The sequence below is a fragment of the Lissotriton helveticus genome, chromosome 5_1 (genome assembly GCF_964261635.1).
Source record: "Lissotriton helveticus chromosome 5_1, aLisHel1.1, whole genome shotgun sequence".
Lineage (NCBI taxonomy): Eukaryota > Metazoa > Chordata > Amphibia > Caudata > Salamandridae > Lissotriton > Lissotriton helveticus.
In genome coordinates this window covers 717,974,568-717,996,333 of record NC_136065.1, presented here as the reverse complement: position 1 = coordinate 717,996,333, position 21,766 = coordinate 717,974,568, and the positions used below count along the sequence as shown (strand labels likewise).

At 48.4% G+C, this 21,766-nt stretch overlaps 1 protein-coding gene across 8 annotated transcripts in view; it reads right to left on the bottom strand.

Annotated features, from left to right (window-relative positions):
- PPP3CB (protein phosphatase 3 catalytic subunit beta) overlaps window positions 1–21,766 on the bottom strand; it is a 693,000-nt gene that overhangs the window by 72,538 nt on the left and 598,696 nt on the right. For all 8 annotated transcript variants that reach the window (XM_078643132.1, XM_078643134.1, XM_078643135.1 and 5 more), the window contains one exon: window positions 12,493–12,590. In XM_078643132.1, coding sequence (XP_078499258.1) covers window positions 12,493–12,590 — 98 coding nt within the window. The remainder of the gene's footprint in view (window positions 1–12,492; window positions 12,591–21,766) is intronic.

Sequence of the window (21,766 nt, the reverse complement as noted above, 5' to 3'; positions counted from 1 at the left end):
TTTAACACATTGAATTCTACAGGTTTTGATTTTGTCCAGGACTTCCCTAGCCTGATAAAGTTCAGCAGGTTTGACCTGCTGACACCTATCAAATGAAAACAGGGAAACTGTGGATAATCAACAAACACCTTGTAACCCGATCACTTCACAATTTAGGCCTTGACTTGTAATGAAGGACTATGTATCCAACCCGGTCATTCTGTTTATAAATAATCGCTATCAGCTACATTCATACATAGAAGCAAAGAAGACCACAATCCCTAGAATGCACCCATATGTTAAATGATAGAAGAGGACCAGGAACATGGTACTGAATGCAGATGGAGGCAAAAAGCTAAAAATAAACTTACCTTTGATGTCAGGAGTACAAAAATAATTATTTCACATTGTTTTACTAGCTGAATTTGTTTTTTTAATTAGTGCCAATTCCTTTCAAGTGATTAATCACCGTGATAGCAGGAGAATCCTACTTTGAAAAGGGCATGTTACCATCAACCGGACATGCATTGATATGAAATGCAAGCTTCGAAGACCTCTCCCCCCAAATGTACTCCTACCAGAACCAGAGATTCTTCAATGAAAATAAGCACTTATGAATTACAGTATAAAAAAAGAGAAAAGTGGCATTACTGGGCCACCGCCCCTGCATAATTCTGTCTTTTATCTAATCCCAAAGCAATTGTAAAGCTACCCCATGCCCCTTCACGTATATATTATGGACAATCATTTGCCATGAAAGTGCAAGCTTCATTATGTCAAACCCAAAAACGTTTATATATGAAAGCCATGAGTACAACTTTAAAATATGTATACTTTCCAATAACACATGAGAGTTATGTTTTTCCCTATCAGGGGTGTAGGAGAGTAGGGTCTGCTATCCTATGGTCACCCCAAATTTTTGCTTTTTGCTTCACTGGTTTATGACTTAATGTGGCTGTGGGCCTGCTAATCAGACCCACAGCCTGCTGTTCTCTCTCTAAATTGTTACCCATGTACTTTAGGTGCATAACGAAATTGGAACTGGTTCACCTTATTGGCCCCTGTAACAGTGTACCCAGGTACCCAGGGCATAGGTGCTTCCAAGGCCTACCAGGGGCTGCAGCATGTATTGTGCCACCCCTGGCCTGGCCTCCATATTTGACAAAACTGGCTGATCACTCAGCTGGGGTAAATCGGTGTAACCACCCCTTACTTAGGTGTAGTATGCCTATACCTAACCTAAAATGGACACATATGTTCCTATCAGCCACTCCTATGGAAGGCCTCATCAATCCTGGAGGCAGAGTGCTTGGGAATATGTGAGATAGTGCTCTGGCATGAGCTGAGCCTGTCTGCAGCTTTCGGAACCATGTCCTTTAGCTGTTTCATGATACTGCCATACCATATACTCTTAAGTGCATTATGAACCTCGCGGTTAAATGCTATCTTGGGTTTGGCTTTATCAAAACATGTCGAGTAAGGTGTCATACGAATTGGAATACTACCCCCTTGCCAGTTCTGGCGACGGGGGTAGCATTCCAGCCTTCTAGAGGGACACGACATGTACCTAGCCTGAACCCCGGTTAAAGTTAAACAGAGCCTCAGCATCACAAAATGGATGCTGCCACCACAGACACAAGTCTGACCTCCTGCTGCTGGGAGTCCTTCCAGCGAGGGCAGCTTGGACAAAGGGTTTCCTGCCTGGGGAGGTGCTAGCACCACTCCAGACAGGATTTTGTGTATTGGGTAGGACAGGGCTGAATAGAATCAGACATGCCTGGGGCACACAAGGTGTCCCTGTGCATAGGCCAGTTCAAACCGGTGCTGGGGCTTTCCAGCCCCAGTCCTGGCGCGAAACTGGACAAAGGAAAGGGGGTGTAACCACCCCCCTTCCTGGTTCCACCCAGAGGAGGGACCTAGTAGGTGATCCGGCCCCCCAGATTCGAATAAGAGTGGGAGCTGTGTCCTGAGACTTCAGATCATCCTGAATCAACTTGAAATACAGAAGAAGACTGGACTTCGACATTCTGCTGCACAGAAGACGGAAGAGAATCTCCCTTGTGGCCAAGGAGTGACCACCCTGTGAACACAGGCACCAACCAGCAACTCGACGTCTGCTTTGCCGCCGCCTCCCGCCGGAGCCCGAGCCCAGAGCCTGACAAGACCCAGACTCCCAGACTTCTCACCGCCCGATACACAGTCCCTGCAAAGAAGGGACCCGTGGAGGCACCGAGAGACGTGGGACCGGACCTCTTGGAAGACCCCCAAAACGCTGACTGCGCAGCATCAGAGGCACCCTCGACGCTGTGCTTTGGGGTTTGAGAAGCCCCAACCTCGAGCAGCCCTTGCACCGAAGATCAGCCCCCCAGCATCTCCACGATCTGCGTGGGGCCCTTTTGCACTGTGCCACTAGACGTGCCATCCCGTCCACTTGCCACGTGGCTAGCGGCCATCTTGGCGACGAAACCTTCAACTTACACTGCGGGTCTGGTTGCTCCAGACTTGCCCTCGCTCCTGTAGAAAGGAGCACCTGCTCTGACCTTGCTGGTCCGAGTAACAAGCCTTTTTCGATTCCTGCGTGGCTTGCATTAGCCAAGGCCTGTTTGCTCCAATCAAGTTGCCGACACCGCCAACAGCGAGAAGCCTGCGTGGGACAGCTCGTGATCGACTCCTGGACGTCCTCGACCCCTCGTGTCCACGTGGCTGCAGAGAGAAGCTACACCTCAACGCCTGTTTGCACCCGACATCGCCTGGTTCCAGTCTGGTTCCACGGTAGTCACTGGCTAGTGACTTTGAACATTGTCCCCTCTGCTTTCAGGTCTTCACCTCTTCAGATCCACCCTTGGATCCACCGGAACTCTTCACATCGAGCCGCCTGCAGCATCTTCAGCTCCAAGCACCATCGACCTGCGTGACGAAACCCGACACTACTTCGACCCTGTGCAACCGCTTCCTGTGGGTGAGGTAACTCATCAACGCCGGTGTTCCCACACTGGTATACACCTCTAGTGTCTGTGTCTAAAGTTTCATCCTTCTAGGTCACTCGGAAGGTTCCTTAATAACTAACTTTGTAACTTTTACGCACCATTGACATTGCATTGGTAAAGCGTGCACTTTCCGCACTGCACCCGAGTCCCGCGGGCCTTTCCCGACTTCTTCACTGCTAGTCCCGAACAGCTCCAGCGATTCCCCAGGCCCTAGGCCTCTTCACTTTCCCCATAGTGGTTCTTATACCACTATTTTAGTATATGGTTTAGGTGGCCCCTAGGGCTCATCCATAATTGTGCAACTTTTGTGTATTTAAACTGTGTTTTGTTTTAACGCATTTGCTTCTGTGCTCATAAAGAGTATCAGGGTTATTTGTAGAAATAAATCTATATATATTTTCAATATATATCTGTGTGGTGTCCTTTCATTTGGTATTCAAGGGATTGTGTATGGTAAAACAGCTTGCTTCACATGCCTTTACAGAGTTTAGCCTAAGACTGCTTAGTCCATGCTACCCCTAGGATAGCTTGTCTATAAGGTTGACTTTACAACCTGCACCATAAGGGTTGCTTGGCATGGTACAAGGTGATCACTAGAACTAGTGAGCATCATATACCAGGCCAACTTCTCACAAGGGGCTCAACGGCGAACTAAATATGTAAACCATACCTGGAACACACAGCTAAAAATATTGGGGCATATTATGAAGAGAGATATCGCCGCTTTTTCGGCTCATAGCGCCGAAAAAGCTGCGATTTTATTATATCAATATCATCAAGGACACGCTAACAAGGGTTAGCGCGTGTTTCCTGGCGACTTCGCATATAAGCGATTAATATAGCTAATGGCATGCAAAGTAGGCGTTCCTTTGTAAAACAAAATGGGAATACTCGCTAACACGGCTTAGCGATATTAGCAAGTCATGCAGCAGACCCGCGAAGCGATATAAATAACCATGGTTATCGCAAGAATGTAACGCCTGCTTTAAAAGTGACGTAGGCATACTGAAAATGGCAGGTAGATTGCCAGGTTAGGTCCACACTCCCTTATCAGCAAGCTTCTCCTTAGCGCGGTGAAATCATCGCTGGATTTCACGCGCTATTCCTGAGAAGCGGCCTCTATCACTGGAATTACATCGCCTGTTAGCAAAACGTTGAAAATACGTTGCTACCACGGCGATGTAATCCAGCGATGGAGTAAATCGTGCTAAGCACGATTTGTGTTAATTATCGCATATCCTAGATAATATGTCCCGTCTTTCTACAAACGATAAAACAACTTGTAATATACAAACTGTTCGTATTAGGCGACAGAAGTGTTTCTAGATATCCTTTGTAATGTAGCTGAACTCATGACTTATACACAATACAGTTACAAGAAATGAGTCCAATACAATACACAACAGACACCAACGCACATAGAAACATATAAAAACTTGTGGAAACGAACACAGTAGGGTATGCCGTTACATACATTTGCATAAAAAGACATGTATGGCTCCTGTGTAGCACCTGGTTTTTTGTAATATATATATATAACCTATCAGTTCCTATCAGGAGAAAGCCAAAAAGGCTTATAAAAATAAGCATAGTATATAGGTGTTGTGATAAGCAAGCACAAGAGATATATTACTCATGCGCTGGCTTCAGAACTTTAATGATGTACAATTGTATCCGTTGTCAAAATATGACAAAATGCCTGTCTTTATGGTGTTATAGCAGGCGCGGTGCGTCCATTGGGGCGTGGGGGCGTAGCCCCCCGCCCGCAGCTCCCTCGGCGTCTTTGAACTCAAGTAAACTCTCAGTTTACTTAAGTTTAAAGACACCGAGGGAGAACTGACAATCATGTCAGTCAACATGACGCCGGACCGCCCGGTCCGCGTCATGTTGAGTGACATGGTTGTCAGACCAGTGGGGGGCAACAGGCAGCAGCACAACACAAGTGCGCATGAGTGGAGACAGAGGGCGAATTTTCGCACCGTGCCCACTTATGCGCACTTGTGTTTTGACCTTTTGCGCATGCCCATTAGGAGCCCAAAGCGTGCTACGGGCGAAGAATAGCCATGCCCTGGCCCTGCCAGGATTGGCTTAGAGGGGCTGTACCTTTGGTGATAAAAGTGAGCTCTTTTTATCCTGCCTCCCGTCTTTGTGTGGAGGCGCTGCGCTCCCTCATCACACAAAATGTCCCACTGCGAGGAGGGTTAAGGGTAAAGAAGGGGACCGTTCATGTATAACCATAATTGTTTAAAAAACCACAGACCCTCCTGTGATGTAATGTGGAATGGAGAGAGTGAGCCCGGGATTGCGCATGCGTCTCTTGCAACTGAAATTGAAAAATGGGCAACAGTTGTAACCACAGGTACACATTCTTTCATGTGCAAGTTCTTGATGAGGGGAGAAAAAAGCCTCTAATAGCAGATCGTGGCCAGACTGGGTAGGTATTTCAAAATTTCACTACCTCTGGTAATCGCAAACTTTGTAAAACCTAAATTCAAATCAAGATGTTGGCCCCATAGAGCGCATGCGCTGTGGGCAACTTTCAATGTCTTTATTTTTACCAGTCCCATTCAAAGAGGATCACTGTTAATGCTCATACATCCACAAAGGCTATTTTTTAATGGGATTAGGAAAAAAATGCTTTCAGAGAAGGGTGCCATTGATGTGCATGCGCCCACGGTGGCCATCTTTGAATGGGATTGGTAAAAATAAAATGCTTTCAAATATGGCCGCCGTAGATGTGCATGCATCTGTCAATGTCATCTTTGAATGCATTTTATGTTCTTACTAATTCCATGTAAAGATGGGCACGATAAATATGGCCATATTTTTGGTGGCCTTGTACCATAAAACAAAAATCATTGTTAAAACCAATATATTCAAGGCAAACATCTATTAGCTTTGCCAAAGTTTTTTTTATTCCAGATGCATTATGACGACAGACTCAGAGAAATAAGAAAATGGACCGTCCGTTTATAGGGAGATTACAAACTCTCACTTACATTTAAATATATAGTGAATGAAAAAACAAAAACCTTTAACATTGGTTCAGATAGCCACTCTCAAGCACAGCAAAATTTGAGATGTTTTCTCTCGACCTGTGCAAAAAGCGCCCTTCTTTAAAATGCATGTTTTTCAATTCAAATTAGCAACTGAAACGGCAATCTCCATGGGATAAAATGTATTTGAATTTCTTTTTTTTTTTGCATTACGCACGTTCGCTACTGTCAAGGCCTCAAGTTAACCTCACAATAAAAATAGTTAACATCCGATATATTTAGGAATTTACAATTTGGAGAGAGAGAAAGACTCCGTATTCGGCGATGCGGGGGTAATAGGTGATTGTTCAGTTGACCAAGTTAAAGAAATCCTCACAAACATATCAGATAGCTATGATCTATTAAAGTCGCACTTTTTTTAGGTTTCGACCTGGCGAGGGCACGAAGTGCCCCTCCCAGATCGAAAACTTTTGTCAACAGTATGGATGTCGGCACCGCCTCTGTCTCTCATTGGCTAGCTCCATAAATGGAGGCTAGCCATTGGGAGACAGAGGCTGTCAATCGCGCTCTCTCTCTCGAGAAAACGCGATTCGGGGGCGTTTCTCAGGCTTTTTTTAAGCCCCGCCCCTTTGTCCCGGGCCGCGCTGTCATTGGCTACCGGCCCGGGACACCCCCGTGACGTCATTTCCCGGGCCGCGCTGTGATTGGCTGGCCGGCCCGGGACCTGACTTGTTTTGTTTGTTTTCGTCGCCATGTTTTTTTCATTCAGGACACCAAACTCCAGGCTGATGCTTCTCCCGTATGCCGAGGCCCCCTCTCACCACACCGGATCAGGTATTCAGCCTCCGAAAATCACACTGGGTGAATCTTTTAGGCATGATTCAGAAAGCCACTTACAGTTTAAAATGGTTCTATTTAGGTACAAGCCATACAGACTTCTGTGACCACAAAATATAAAAGTGTATGCGCAAAGTCTGACAGCTGGCTACTGGAAGAAAACATTTAAGGGCAACCACTAATCGACACCACCAAGGGGGGCGGGGTGGATTAAAAAGGTGAGAAAAACAACGTTTAGAGGAGAAAAATGCGGGCGGGAGGTTCAGGGAGGGCAAGGCGCGCTCAGCTAGTGGTACCCCCTCGCCCTCACAAGGACATCCCGTTTCAATCACGAGCAATGGTGTCGAATCAACAACGTATTAGCATCAACAACGTATTAGCTTCGAGATTTACTCCATGCTGGGTAGACCATAAAGCAGCTTTTAATCACGAAATCAAGCACGGGGAGATTAGGTGATGTGCCCAAAATCACAGGCTGTTGAGGCAATGCCAGGACTCGAACCTGGTTAACAGTTGCAAAATTGGCGGTTCCCAGTTGCATAGTCGGCAGCTGTGGCTCGAACACCAAGATCTCTCCCTATCGAAAGAAGAAGCCACACCGATGACACCACCAAGGGGGGCGGGGTGGATTAAAAAGGTGAGAAAAACAACGTTTAGAGGAGAAAAATGCGGGCGGGAGGTTCAGGGAGGGCAAGGCGCGCTCAGCTAGTGGTACCCCCTCGCCCTCACAAGGACATCCCGTTTCAATCACGAGCAATGGTGTCGAATCAACAACGTATTAGCATCAACAACGTATTAGCTTCGAGATTTACTCCATGCTGGGTAGACCATAAAGCAGCTTTTAATCACGAAATCAGGCACGGGGAGATTAGGTGATGTGCCCAAAATCACAGGCTGTTGATGCAATGCCAGGACTCGAACCTGGTTAACAGTTGCAAAATCGGCGGTTCCCAGTTGCATAGTCGGCAGCTGTGGCTCGAACACCAAGATCTCTCCCTATCGAAAGAAGAAGCCACACCGATGACTTTACGTGGGATAAAATAAGTAGGAGACCTCTAAAAAGGGTATGGCCTAAGAGGTTTAGCAATTTTTATGTATTTTTATATAGCGCGGACTTTACCCAAAGGTGTCACTGCGCTTCACAATAGAACCAAGTACGTTACATGAGGAGAATATAAAAAATGTACACGTTACAGAAACAAGAACAGGACATGGCCTAAAAAGTAAACTTAAATCACAAATTCAATTGAAGCTCGTGACTACTGTTCTGTAGAGTCCAGCGTTTGACGAGCAAGTGTTCGGCGCACTTTTATTACCCAATGTGACTGACTGACACCTTCAGAAAAACGCGGTCTACAGCCTCCGCTCCAGCGTTTGCAATTATGCAAGTGATTAACAGCCACTCACAAAGTGAACTCAGAGATACAGAGACTCGGCTCCATATAAGAGCAACATACTGCACAAGAAAAACTATAAATCAATATCCTGGAAAAAGCAAACAATCAAAGAATGCACGATTAACACAATTTGAAACGTAAACAGGTCCTGCATCCTTGAGATGGAATTCCTTAACGTTTGTACAGTTATTGTTAAAAAAAAATCGGAGTCTGCCTGTAGCATTAAGCTCACGAGGACCCGACAGGGGCCTGTTACAATGTCAGTTTTTAATGACTGGCGGGCTAAGAACCAGAGGGACCCAATCCCTTTGAATTGACCTTTGAGTGTCAAAGAAGGGTAATGTGGAGTGATTCTGAATGGGAAGCCGAATGAAATCCGTGGGGATGAAACTATCAGAAAACAACGCCCCTTCGACCACTGCGCACATCATACTCTTCTGTCCTGAAGGAAGTTTTTAGGCATGATTCAGAAAGCCACTTACAGTTTAAAATGGTTCTATTTAGGTACAAGCCATACAGACTTCTGTGACCACAAAATATAAAAGTGTATGCGCAAAGTCTGACAGCTGGCTACTGGAAATAAACATTTAAGGGCAACCACTAATCAACACCACCAAGGGGGGCGGGGTGGATTAAAAAGGTGAGAAAAACAACGTTTAGAGGAGAAAAATGCGGGCGGGAGGTTCAGGGAGGGCAAGGCGCGCTCAGCTAGTGGTACCCCCTCGCCCTCACAAGGACATCCCGTTTCAATCACGAGCAATGGTGTTGAATCAACAACGTATTAGCGTCGAGATTTACTCCATGCTGGGTAGACCATAAAGCAGCTTGTAATCACGAAATCAGGCACGGGGAGATTAGGTGATGTGCCCAAAATCACAGGCTGTTGAGGCAATGCCAGGACTCGAACCTGGAATCGGCGGTTCCCAGTTGCATAGTCGGCAGCTGTGGCTCGAACACCAAGATCTCTCCCTATCGAAAGAAGAAGCCACACCGATGACTTTACGTGGGATAAAATAAGTAGGAGACCTCTAAAAAGGGTATGGCCTAAGAGGTTTAGCAATTTTTATGTATTTTTATATAGCGCGGACTTTACCCAAAGGTGTCACTGCGCTTCACAATAGAACCAAGTACGTTACATGAGAAGAATATAAAAAATTTACACGTTACAGAAACAAGAACAGGACATGGCCTAAAAAGTAAACTTAAATCACAAATTCAATTGAAGCTCGTGACTACTGTTCTGTAGAGTCCAGTGTTTGACGAGCAAGTGTTCGGTGCACTTTTATTACCCAATGTGACTGACTGACACCTTCAGAAAAACGCGGTCTACAGCCTCCGCTCCAGCGCTTGCAATTATGCAAGTGATTAACAGCCACTCACAAAGTGAACTCAGAGATACAGAGACTCGGCTCCATATAAGAGCAACATGCTGCACAAGAAAAACTATAAATCAATATCCTGGAAAAAGCAAACAATCAAAGAATGCACGATTAACACAATTTGAAACGTAAACAGGTCCTGCATCCTTGAGATGGAATTCCTTAACGTTTGTACAGTTATTGTTAAAAAAAAATCGGAGTCTGCCTGTAGCATTAAGCTCACGAGGACCCGACAGGGGCCTGTTACAATGTCGGTTTTTAATGACTGGCGGGCTAAGAACCAGAGGGACCCAATCCCTTTGAATTGACCTTTGAGTGTCAAAGAAGGGTAATGTGGAGTGATTCTGAATGGGAAGCCGAATGAAATCCGTGGGGATGAAACTATCAGAAAACAACGCCCCTTCGACCACTGCGCACATCATACTCTTCTGTCCTGAAGGAAGTCCACCACACACTTTGTGGTCCGTCAAGTTGCTTCCCACAAACGTTGACTAAACAGCAAACGTGCGACTGTGAGGGTCTCTTATCTCCGGAGGAGTGGCGGAAATGGAAATGAAGGCCGAAACAACAAGCAACGCGGAAAGCCTCTTTGTACAACTAAAGAGGAACCTTCTTGCAGGTTTCTGTTTTGGGAAGTTGGGGGTTGGGGGTAGGCTTAACGAAATAGTGGATTTTCCCACTCTACCCTCTGGGCCTGCCCTACTCAATTATTAGAGCCAGGTCACAGCAGCCCCGAGGGAAGTAGTGGGGGACACATCATGGCACAAGGCTGAAAATTGCCTTATAGGCATCTACCCACGGAGGAAGGGTCATGAAGTCTAGGCCAAATTTGCAGACGTGGCTCTCATTTTAGCTAAGCGCAGCATCACCAGGAGGTGGAAATCCGCTACCCTCTCTTGGCGCCTAAAACTGTCCCCTGCCATGCACCCTACAAAGCCTCAACTTAGTAAACTGTCCCTTCTCTGTGTGCTTCGAGGCCGTAAAATGTAAGCCTAGGCACAAATGGATGGTTGGATTTGTGGGGTAAAGTTTTATTTAACGTGATTTTATGTAGCGCGAACTTTACCCGAAGGTGTCAGAGCGCTTTACATAAGAACCAGTTGCCAAACCTAAAGACTTTGATTTACATGCGTTAAGTAAAAGATACAAACAGGAAAACAATTGAAATGTACTAGATGTAGTCACACAAAGAAGAGACTGTTGATTCTCGTTATATTTCTATATACATATGGAAGGGATATGAATAGATGTACCTCAAGAGTCACATAGGAATGTTAGAGTAGAAAGGTCTACTGCATATACTAGTGAATACAGTCATCTCTATATACAGAAAAAATGAGTTATATTTAGAGGGGTCGGAGTGGGACACAGTGGGTGGATGGATGCATGATGGATGGTATGCGTGGATGTATGGGTGGATGCATGGATGGGGTGTTGGATGGGTTGGTGGATTGCATACATTGTTGAGGGATTGGCTGTATATATGCATCTATCCATCCACCCATTCATGCATCTATCCATACACCCATCCATACACCCATCCATGCATGCACCCATGCATGCATCCACCAACTCATCCATGCAAGCATTACAACAAGAGCCCGCAGCTCTCCTTCGTCTCTCCTCGACCCCCTTCCCTGAGCCCGCAGCTCTCCTTCGTCTCTCCTCTCCCCCCTTCCCTGTGCCCTGCCCTGCTATTGTAAATGACAATGCCATTTATTTATGTTAAAAAAAACAATCTAATGCAGAGGAGGAACTAAGTATTACTTTTTATGGGGTCGCGGTACTTTTAAAAATCATACTGAAATGGTCTGCCGTGACTTCTACGCGCCCTCCAGCCACCTCCTACACAGCTGTTAGCCTCTAGCGGTGCAGACGCACACCATGCCAGCTTACTGACTGCTCCTCCACCCTCCCCTCCTGCGCCCTCCCCTCTCTCCCCAAGCCCCACCTTCCCCGTGGGTGGGTTGGTATCTCCTCGTCAGCCTCGCTGAGCCCTGCGCGTGCAGTGGTAGCCCCTTCCCGCATGAATATGGAATAGGCTGCACGAGGACAGCTATTGACATTGTAAATGACAATGCCATTTATTTATCTGTTTTCAAAACCAACACATAAATAAACAATTTGTCAATTACAATGCCAATAGCTCTAACTTTGTCAAAGGCGAAACCGTTGCATTGTAAATGCTTGTTTGGACTTGTTTTCTTGCCAACTGCTGTTCATCTAAACATCCATCGCACAGACAAAGTGCTAAAACAAACTGGCAACACCTCACAAACTGGGTTGTAGCTACTTCAACAACAAAAGACAGACATCAGTGTCTGGGAAAGTGGTTTAATTTTAACATACTAATACATACAGACAGCTATTTCTAAAAAGACAGACACATTAAAAACAGCTACAACTACAGAGGAGATAAACAAGTGTTTATAAAAATAACTTAGGGATGCTAAACTGTACATAAAGCGTTTGTGTATTGTTTACCATGATACATAGAAAGGGATAATTAAACGTGCCATGAATACATAGTAAAGCAGGCGGTCCATTTCACTAAAATAAAGAGTGTTCCAAATTCACATACCTTCGCATACGGAACCGAGGGATGAATCATGATTACCAATGACTGGTTATTATGCTGCAACCCAAAATGAGCCCACAGATTGTTTTATGAAGGTATGCATGGTTTGGGGAAGATGCAATGTATGCAGAGTAGATTTAATTTTCTATCCAGTTTGGTTCTACACCCACACAGGGTGAATATTTTCCAATGCCAAACTGAACCATGTTTAAATTACACTCGGAGACAATGACTGAAAAGGGTTAAACACTCCCAGCATGTCTTATGTGAAGGGCTAAAAAAAGAATGATATATGCCCAAGTCCATCTGGAGGCACAACAAGTTGCATAACATTATTACCACTTTGCAGAGTCTGTCGTCCTCCAGCCAGCACTCCACTAGGTAACATTCCAGTAGGAGTTAAGCCTTTGAGTGTTAGCACACTTTCACTCTCCTCCCTAGAAAGAAAGAAAAAAAAACAACTTGAATCTTTTTCAGAGACATAAAATACATAGGGCATATGAATGCGAGAGTAAACATTTTAAACTCGAATTTTGAACCACACTAAGGAACTGTCATACATATATATCCAATCTGACGCAATCTAGTGAATATCATCATGTAAGTCAATGACATTTATGATGTACAAAAAGCTATGCTAGTCTCAACATTAAACAGTATTTGAGGTCATTTAAAAAGTACCACCTCTATTTGCGTTTGAACTCCGAGCGTCATATATATATATATATATATATATATATATATATATATATATTTCCACCAAAGCGATCCTTCAGCAATAGGAGCGCTCGACAGTGTGTGCTTGCCCCAGGGCTGGATCAAAGCCCAATTTTCAATTATAACCACAAAGATGGGCAGCACAACCGGATACTTCAAGAAGCTTTATTTTTCTTTACAACACCCCACCGACGCGTTTCAGCCTCACGGCTTTTCTCACGGTCAGCAAGTCCCTTCTTACTTTTCAGTTATATACTGCCCCACCTTAGCCTTAAGGTGGCATTGTGGGATACGTAGTTCTTGTTACATTAAAAAGAATTAATCATTTCAACAAACAAAGGACTGGTGTGTTCACATATGTCCATGTATAGTACATAGCGTCTGATGTGCAAATCACTTCGGGCAATAAATTACAGTGATATATTCAAAGGTATGAATTTATATATTTTAGTTGCTGTTTAGGGTATAGTACCCATGATCACACTATTTCTGGTCAGTTATGTTCATTTTTACTCCAGGTGTGTGTGGAGATCTTCTCCAAAGTTCATCCCTTTCGGATGCTTTGTGCGGAATCGAACAATGAGACGCGATTCCATTTGTTGAAGAAGACGAGTTGTGTCTCCTCCTCTCTCCAGTCTCGTGAGCATTTTTAGTCCATAGTAACTCATTGATCGCCAGTCCCCATTTTGGCAGGTATTCAGATGTTTGGCTGTGGCATACAGCATGTTGGAGTTTTTCACAGCACGGATATGTTCCAGTATCCTCTTTTTAAGCATACAGGTAGTACATCCTATATACTTCATTCCACATCTGCATTCGATGACATATGCCACGTTTTTTGATGTACATGTGATATATTGTTTTATAGGCATGATTTTACCATCTGGTTCCACCACACTCTTCATTCTTTTTCCTATTTTGCACGCTTTACACGAGGTGCAGGGTTTGAAACCTATATTTTGTTCTGTCCACCATTTCGGTTGCTGCTTGAAAAAATATTGGCATCTAATAACCAGTGATCCGGATATAGGCACTATAGCTGGCGAAAATCCTTCCATCACATATAGAAAAAATACATCATTGCAAAATTTACTGGTGAAAAGCTTTTTTCAAATCAAGCAGCAACCGAAATGGTGGACAGAACAAAATATAGGTTTGACATATACCGCCAGTAGGTAATATATATATATATATAAAATTTCTATGGCAAAATGAAACCCCTCATTTTGTTCCTTTGCAAATTAAATGTATTCCAATCAAGATGACTTCAGGTGTGCCATACTTTTGTCATAAGTAAGACTGTTAGCGTTCTAGTTGTTCTTTAGAACACTCTGGGACATTCTGTCATTGGGCTATAGTTGGCCATCTTGGGAGACTGCATATCAGAATTTCTTTAATGAAATATAAGAGGATTTGAGAAGTCACTCAAAATGTGCCCTAATTTTTCTTTCTTCAGCACTAATCATAATTTCTATGGCAAAATGAACCCCCTCATTTTGTTCCTTTGCAAATTAAATGTTTTAAGTGTTAACACTTTATTCCAATCAAGATGACTTCAGGTGTGCCATACTTTTGTCATAAGTAAGACTGTTAGCACTCTAGTTGTTCTTTAGAACACTCTGGGACATTCTGTCATTGGGCTATAGTTGGGCTACATCTGGCTGATATTTGGGCTGCATTTGATTTTTTTGTCTCTGGTGGCCATCTTTGGGCTACATTGGGCTACATTGGGCTACATTTGGGCTCTAACATATATATAGCCAAATGTAGCCCAATATATATTTTTCAAAGTTAATTTTCGTAAAAACCACTGGAGCATATATCTTGAGACATAGCAAAGGCACATCGGGCTAACAGTCCCTACAATTTTGCCACGTTTGGTGGAAATCCATTCAGCCGTTCAGGCTAAAAGTGAGTCCAACCGCCCTATGGAAAATTGCATGGGGAAAACACGTTTTGGGACCCCCTTTTTTCTCAGCCCCCGCTTGACGAATCCCCCCCAAACTTTCAGGGAAGGACCGGAGAGTAAATGTGCCATTTTCAGGAAAATTTCAGCCAATTCCGTCCATCAACGCCAAAGTTATTCAACATAGAATTTTGAAAAATCCCATAGGAAAAAAATCCTAACTATATATCGCCAGTAGGTAATATATATATACACATATACATATACATATATACATACACATATATACATACACATATATACATACACACACACAAACACATTTTTTTTTTTGTAAAACAATGTTTATTGCAGATTCCAAAAGTCACATGTTAGGGTATACACAGTGTTGTTTGCGCGGGACCTTGGCATTCACCGTGGTACCAAACAGTATGTACACAGCCTTGTAACCCGCATCCCTGAGGCCGGGTGGCAGCGATTGCAAGCAGCACATTTCCACATTACCCAGTGGTGGTTTATTCAGTGGTCAACCGCCTTCTGCTTTTAACTTTTTTTTTTTTTGGAACCAAACCCTCCCCGCCAGTATCTCAACAGTGTGTACTGCGACTCCCGATGTCATTGGGGTAATGTATCTCCCTCCCCTCCCCCCTCGCTCTCCCCCCCCCCTCCCCTTCGGTGTGCTGCGGTGTCCAGTGCCTGTGTTCGGTAGAAATGCATTGAAGCTTGTGGGCTAGCTACGGAGTATAGAGTAGATCATGGAGTGTGTGTGTCCGTGGTAGGTGCCGGGATCGGTCTCGCCTCCCCTTGGACCCCGGGGCCATCTATGTCCTCCTCTTCCTCACTTTCCACTGCATCATCCCTGAGTGCCTGGACCAAGATTTCCCATGCCAGCGCCGTTTCCTGAGCTTTCTCGTCTGACCCTCGACGCGCCATCTGGTATCTGAGTGTGCTTTCTGCTGCCGCCCATTTCTGGAATTCGGCCAGCCATTTCCGGTGTGTTGGCGCCGTCTTTGATTTCCATCCCCTGGTAAGTTCCCTCTTTGCGATAAGTAGGCCCATATCTATGAATTTGCTCGTCAGTTTAGTGTTGCGTGTGTGTGGAAACCAGTGTAAGATTGTAGTCGCAGTGTCATATTGCAGGTCCCTGTCTGTGGCTTCGTTCAAGGTGTCGCCCACGTCCCTCCAGAAGTCCTGCAGGTGCGGACAGCCCCGCAGCATGTGCAGTAAGTCTGCGCCTAATAGCGCACATCTGGGGCACGCTGCGTCTTCTGCGCCAAAGTATTGTGATATTTTCTGTGGGGTAAGGTAGGCCCTATGGAGTACGTAGAGGTGTATTAATTGGAAGCGGGCGTTTCTGGTGCTTTTCCTGGCCCTCTGAACCAGTTGAGCCCACGTAGCGTCCGGGATTTCCTTCTGCAGGTCCGTCTCCCATTGGGTTTTAAGTCGCGTCAGGGGTTGTAGATTGGCCTCGAGTAGTCTAGAGTGTAGACATGTGACTGCCTTAATCGTTCCCGCAGCCATCATCGTATATTGGCATGCAGGTGATGTTGGAGGTTCAAGCAGCCCTTCCCCCCAGTGCGCCTGGATCACGCGCACCACGGCCGCATGCAAAAGGTAATCACCCCTAGGAAGGTCGTACTGTTCCTGCAAGGCCTGGTATGGCATGAGCACTCCATCAGAGTATAGGTCCCCCACCACTTGCAGGCCAGCCTCCTCCCAGTTCTGGAGGTTCGACCAGTCACCGCCGTGTGGAAACGCCGTCAACATACCTAGTGGGATCTCGGGCGCATATGGATGTCCCGGACCCGCTCGCCTCTGCATGCGATTCCAACAGAGCCTCAGCGTTCGTTCCTCCTGGGATAGTCCCCGAAGTATGAGTTTCTGTTGTAGGGTAATAAACGCCAGTACATGGCGGGGGGTGCCAGTGTCCCTCTCCTGTTCCGGGCCCCGGTATACCCTTGCAACCTCCTGTGTGAAAAACTGCAGTTGGGCAGCTAAATAATAGAGTTCAAAATCCGGAACTGCGAGGCCGCCCTCGTTCTTCGGGCGGGTCAGGGTCGCCAAGGCTATCCTCCTCCGACCAGTACCCCACAGAAAGGACACTATCTGCGATTTCAGGCGACGAAAGACGCTTCCCGGTATCCACACTGGGAGCGTCCTAAAGAAGTATAACAACCGCGGTAGGGCTATCATTTTAAGCAGGGATACCCTACCTGTCACGGACAGCGGAAGAGTGGCCCAAAAGGCCATATTTCCTTGTAACGTACGGACACAGCGGCCTACGTTGCCTTCCAGCAGGTCAGCAGGTTCATGGAAGACGTGAACCCCTAAATAAGGGAGGCAGTCCGGCTCCCAACGGAGTTTGGGGTGGGCCCAGGGACATCGCTCCGCTTTCCGGAGTGGGAAGAGGCACGTCTTTGCCCAATTCACTTTCAGGCCTGAGACCTCTCCGAATCGCGCCAAAAGGCGCTCCGCCCCCTCCACCGCTTCCTCTGCATTGTCCAAGAACAGCAGGAGGTCGTCTGCGTACAGCGATATGTAGTGGTGGGTCCTGCCAACTTCTAGCCCCTGGTAATACTCTCCTTTCCGGGCCAGCGCTGCCAACGGTTCCATCGCGAGGGCAAATAAGAGGGGGGAGAGTGCACACCCCTGCCTAGTGCCCTTATGCACTGCATAGTGATCCGATATCAACGCTCCTACCCGCACCCTAGCTCCAACCGACGCATAGAGCACTTTCGTCCATCGCACATATCCCTCACCTATCCCAAACCTGTGCAGCACCTTGTACAGGTAGCACCAATCCAGGCTGTCAAAGGCCTTCTCTATGTCTATCGCCATGACCACAGGGGCTCTGGCGAGCGGTGGAGGATCCGCCACAAGCCTCAGCAACCTGCGGATATTGTGTGACGTGTTTCTGGTGGGTATGAAGCCTGACTGGTCCGTGTGAATCAGGTCCTGCATATGGGACACCAATCTGGCGGCTAATATAGTACTTAGTATTTTATAATCTGTCGTCAGCATCGACAAAGGTCGGTACGACGCCGGATCAGTGCCGTCCCTGCGCGGTTTCAGGAAGGGGACCATAATCGCCTCGCGCATCGAGCGGGGCAACTCCCCCTTCTCATGCGCCTCTCGGTATACGAGCTGGAGGCGTGGTGCTAGGATGTCTATATATTTTCCATAAAATTCCACTGGTAGTCCATCCACGCCCGGTGTCTTGTTGCGTGCCATTCTTTTAATGGCCCCTCTAATCTCCGCTAGTTCAATCGGGCCCCCGAGGGCCTCTGCCTGTTCTTGCTCGAGGTGTGGCAGTTGGGTCTCCGACAGCAAGGCGTCAGTCATCTCGGATCGGTCCACTAGCTCTCTCCCATATAACCGTTCATAATATGATGTGAAACAACGCAATATATCCGGTTGGGAGGTGGATAAAGTGCCCTCCGCATTCACCATGGATAGTATCGGAGCTGCGCCCCTACTGGGGTTAGCCAACCAGGCCAGGAGCGTCCCCGTTTTGTCCCCCTCCGCAAGCGCCTTAGTTAGGTACGTTTTGTAATCAAAACTACGGAGGCGCTCTACCACTGTAGCCACCGCCTCTCGCGCAGCGCATACCCTGTCCTGCAAATCAGGGCGGTTGGGCCTCAGTTTCTCTACCACTCGCAGAGTTCGCTCAGCCTTGTCCAGGTCATCTACTAGCGTCCGCCGCGCACCCGCAAACTTCCCTATACAGTGCCCCCTCACCACTACCTTCAACGCGTCCCATTCCATAGCCCTGGAAGAGGCCGTTCCCTCGTTCTCCATGAAGTATTGGGAGATCCTCTCCTCCAACGCTCCGCTGAACGGTGGGTCATCTAGCGTGTCTGGACGAAGCCGCCATGTCGGTATTGGTGAGACCTCGTCCATCCAGGCCAGCGTGAGGAGCAAGGGGTTGTGGTCCGATATCGTTCGTGCCAGGTATTCCGTTCGGGTCACCGACGGTAATACCGAGCGGGAGCACAGGAACGCATCTATGCGGACATGAAGGTCGTGTATACCCGAGTGGAAGGAGTAATCCCTCTCAGTCGGGTGTTGTGCACGCCACGCGTCTGTCAGGTCCCACCGCCCCTGCCAAGTAGACCTGTGCTTCGCTAGCCTGTGTACCGGAGATGCCTGCAGTGGTGGATGTGATCTGTCTAAGGTGGTATCCTCGATAGAGTTGAAGTCCCCCCCCATCAGTACCGGCCCAGTTAAATAAGAGGCCAACAGCCTGGACAACCTGGTAAAGTATGAAGCCTGCTCTACGTTCGGTGCATAGGCGCTACAAAGGACTATCTGGCGACCCCTGAGTAACCCCTCAACTGCTACATATCTCCCATCTGGGTCTACAGTGTGCCTAGTGACCTGGAAGGGAACCCCCGCCCGGATCCAGATTAGTGTTCCTCTAGCAAACCCCGAGTATGTAGTGTGAAACAGGTGACCTCTCCATCTCCGCTGCAGAGCAGCCCCCTCCTTTTTGGTTAAATGGGTCTCCTGCAAAAAGGCAATGTGCACCCCTCTGCGAACTAGGTGGGAATGTATCTTATGCCTCCTCGTCATCGAATTCAGACCCCGCACATTCCAGGACACACATTTCAGTGAACCCATATTAGCCATCGCCCCAATGTAGTCGTTGCAGTCCAATAACAGTTCGCATCCGGACACCTGACTCCATCCCTCCCCTCCCCATCCCCAACGCCCCCCCCTTCCCCCCCACCCCGAACCCCACCTCGGGTCTCCCCAACTACCCCAGGCCCTCCCACCCCCAGAATAGGACTCAACTGCAAAGTAGTCACTCCCATCCAAACCTGTGAGCAAACGTGCCCACGAAACTGATTAGTCCGTAGTAAACACCACGGAGGCCTTATGGGCCCTGCGGCACGTGAACTGGCTACTGACCCTTATCAAACCCGTCCCCCAACCCCTTGCCCAATAGTACTCAATGTGACTCGTAAAAGAAAAGTCTTACAGTGGTCTGTCCCAGTGTGCGTGGAGGCATCGCCTTCAAAGACATATCTCACCACTTTCGTGGACAGCTATCAGGGTCCGATGATCTCTCCCGAAGTCTGCGGCGTGACCTTCGGGCCCCTGGCGCCCTCCAACCCCGACAAATCAGTGTCCGAGCCCGTAGCCAGGGCCTCCGAGGCCGAGTCCCTTGTCGATAGGGCCGGCGCTGTTCCCGATACCTCTTTCACCGCCTGTAGTGCCGCCTTCCGTTCTTCCTCTGTCTGCGAGGTCGTTGGCCTCCTGGGCCCTCTGCCGCGGTTGCGAAGCCGACGTGATCGCCTGATTGAGTGGTTCTGGTACTCTTCCTCCGCCCGAGCCCGGGCCCCGTCTGTTCCCGCCTTGTAGGAGTCCCACCAAGTCCACGCTTCTGCTGAAGTTTCGAAAAACAACGCTTTCTCATCCACAATCACCCGGAGTTTGGCTGGGAACAGCAGCGAATACTTCAGTCCCTCTGTGCGCAGTTCCTTTTTAATAGAGAGGAAGGTGGCACGCTGTCTCTGGGTCTCGAACGTGTAGTCCGGGAACAGTGTGACCCTACTGTTGTCCACTTGGAATGGGCCTGCATCCCTGGCCCGTTGCAGGAGCCAGTCTCTGTCTTTATAGTGGAGTAGTTTGAGGACCACTGGGCGGGGCGGCAGGCCCTCACGTGGAGGCCGGGAAGGCACACGGTGCGCCCGTTCCAAAGTAAAGAAGGGAGATAGGCCCTCCGGGGCAACCACCGTTTGCAGCCAGTCGGTCAGGAAGCCCACCATGTCCGTGCCCTCCTTTTTTTCCGGAAGGCCCACCAAACGCACATTATTCCGCCGATTGCGGTTTTCTGCGTCCTCTGCCCTCCTTTCCAGGGCGTGTATCCGCTCCATCGCGTCCGTGAGCCGTCCCTCTATCGATTTCTGAGCCGGTACGACATTTTTCAGGGTATCTTCTGTTTCCTTGACCCTGTCCACCAGCTTCGCATGATCTGCACGCAGAAGCCCCAGCCCCGTCGCCACCTGACCAATATCCTGGTGCAAAGCTTCCTTCGTGGCCGCAATGGCGTCCAGTATCCGATCTTGCATCTGCTGTAACTCCGTGGGGGGTCGTGAGGAGTCGTCTGGCGTTTCCGTGGATGGGCCCCCCTCTCCCTTAGGTCCTTTAGGCTTCCCCATCGTTCACCCGCCGAGCTGGCCCGGGCCTTCAAGGCCGGTCGGTCAGGTAAAGGTGTCCAGGTGTGTGGTGGTTCTTCTGGGGAGTTCTGTGGGGATCAGGTCGGGCACCAGTCGTGAGAGTGTCACCCCTGGATCACACAGCGCGCCTCCACCGCCCGGAGAGCCAGGGAGCTGCTCCAGGGTTTGCGCGGCCAGCTCCAGTCCCCTTTCCCCACTCAGCCCCGTTTCGGGGTGTCCGCACCGGGCAGCAGTAGCGGGTCAGAGCCGCCGTTATCCAGAGAAGAGGGCCCCTCCGAAGTATCGGGGGGGGGGCAGGCAGCGTCAGGCGGCCTGTCCTAGCACACAGGGTTGGTGCGCCGGCAATCCCAGGTGGGTCTCGCTCAGAGCACGGGGGCTGGGCTGCAGTGGTCTCAGGGGGGTCCCCGCTAGCCTCTCCCAACACTAGCTGGGGCGCCGGCCGCTCTCGTAGCTTCAGGTCAGGGCGCAGGCGGCCCCCAGTGGGCCCCGCCGGGCTCCCCCCAGGGAGAGATCGCAGACCCCAGCGCCCGGGTAGACACTGACTCGGCGCCGTCTGGGTCTAGCGCGGTGATGCGGCGGCCCGGTCCACGTTCCTCCTGGGCTCTCCGCCAGAGGTAGCGCCGCGGTGCAGACGGGGGCAGGGACCTCGATTTTTGGGTCCGAGACTCGACCGCAGGGCGGGCCTCCCGAACCGGGCTTGGCTGCACCGGGGGTCGGGGCCCGCTCCAGGTCTCTTCCCACGTCCCCGGAGGACCAGACTCACCGTGGGCAGTCTTTCCCGGTAATCCGTCAGGGTTCAGGCAGCAAC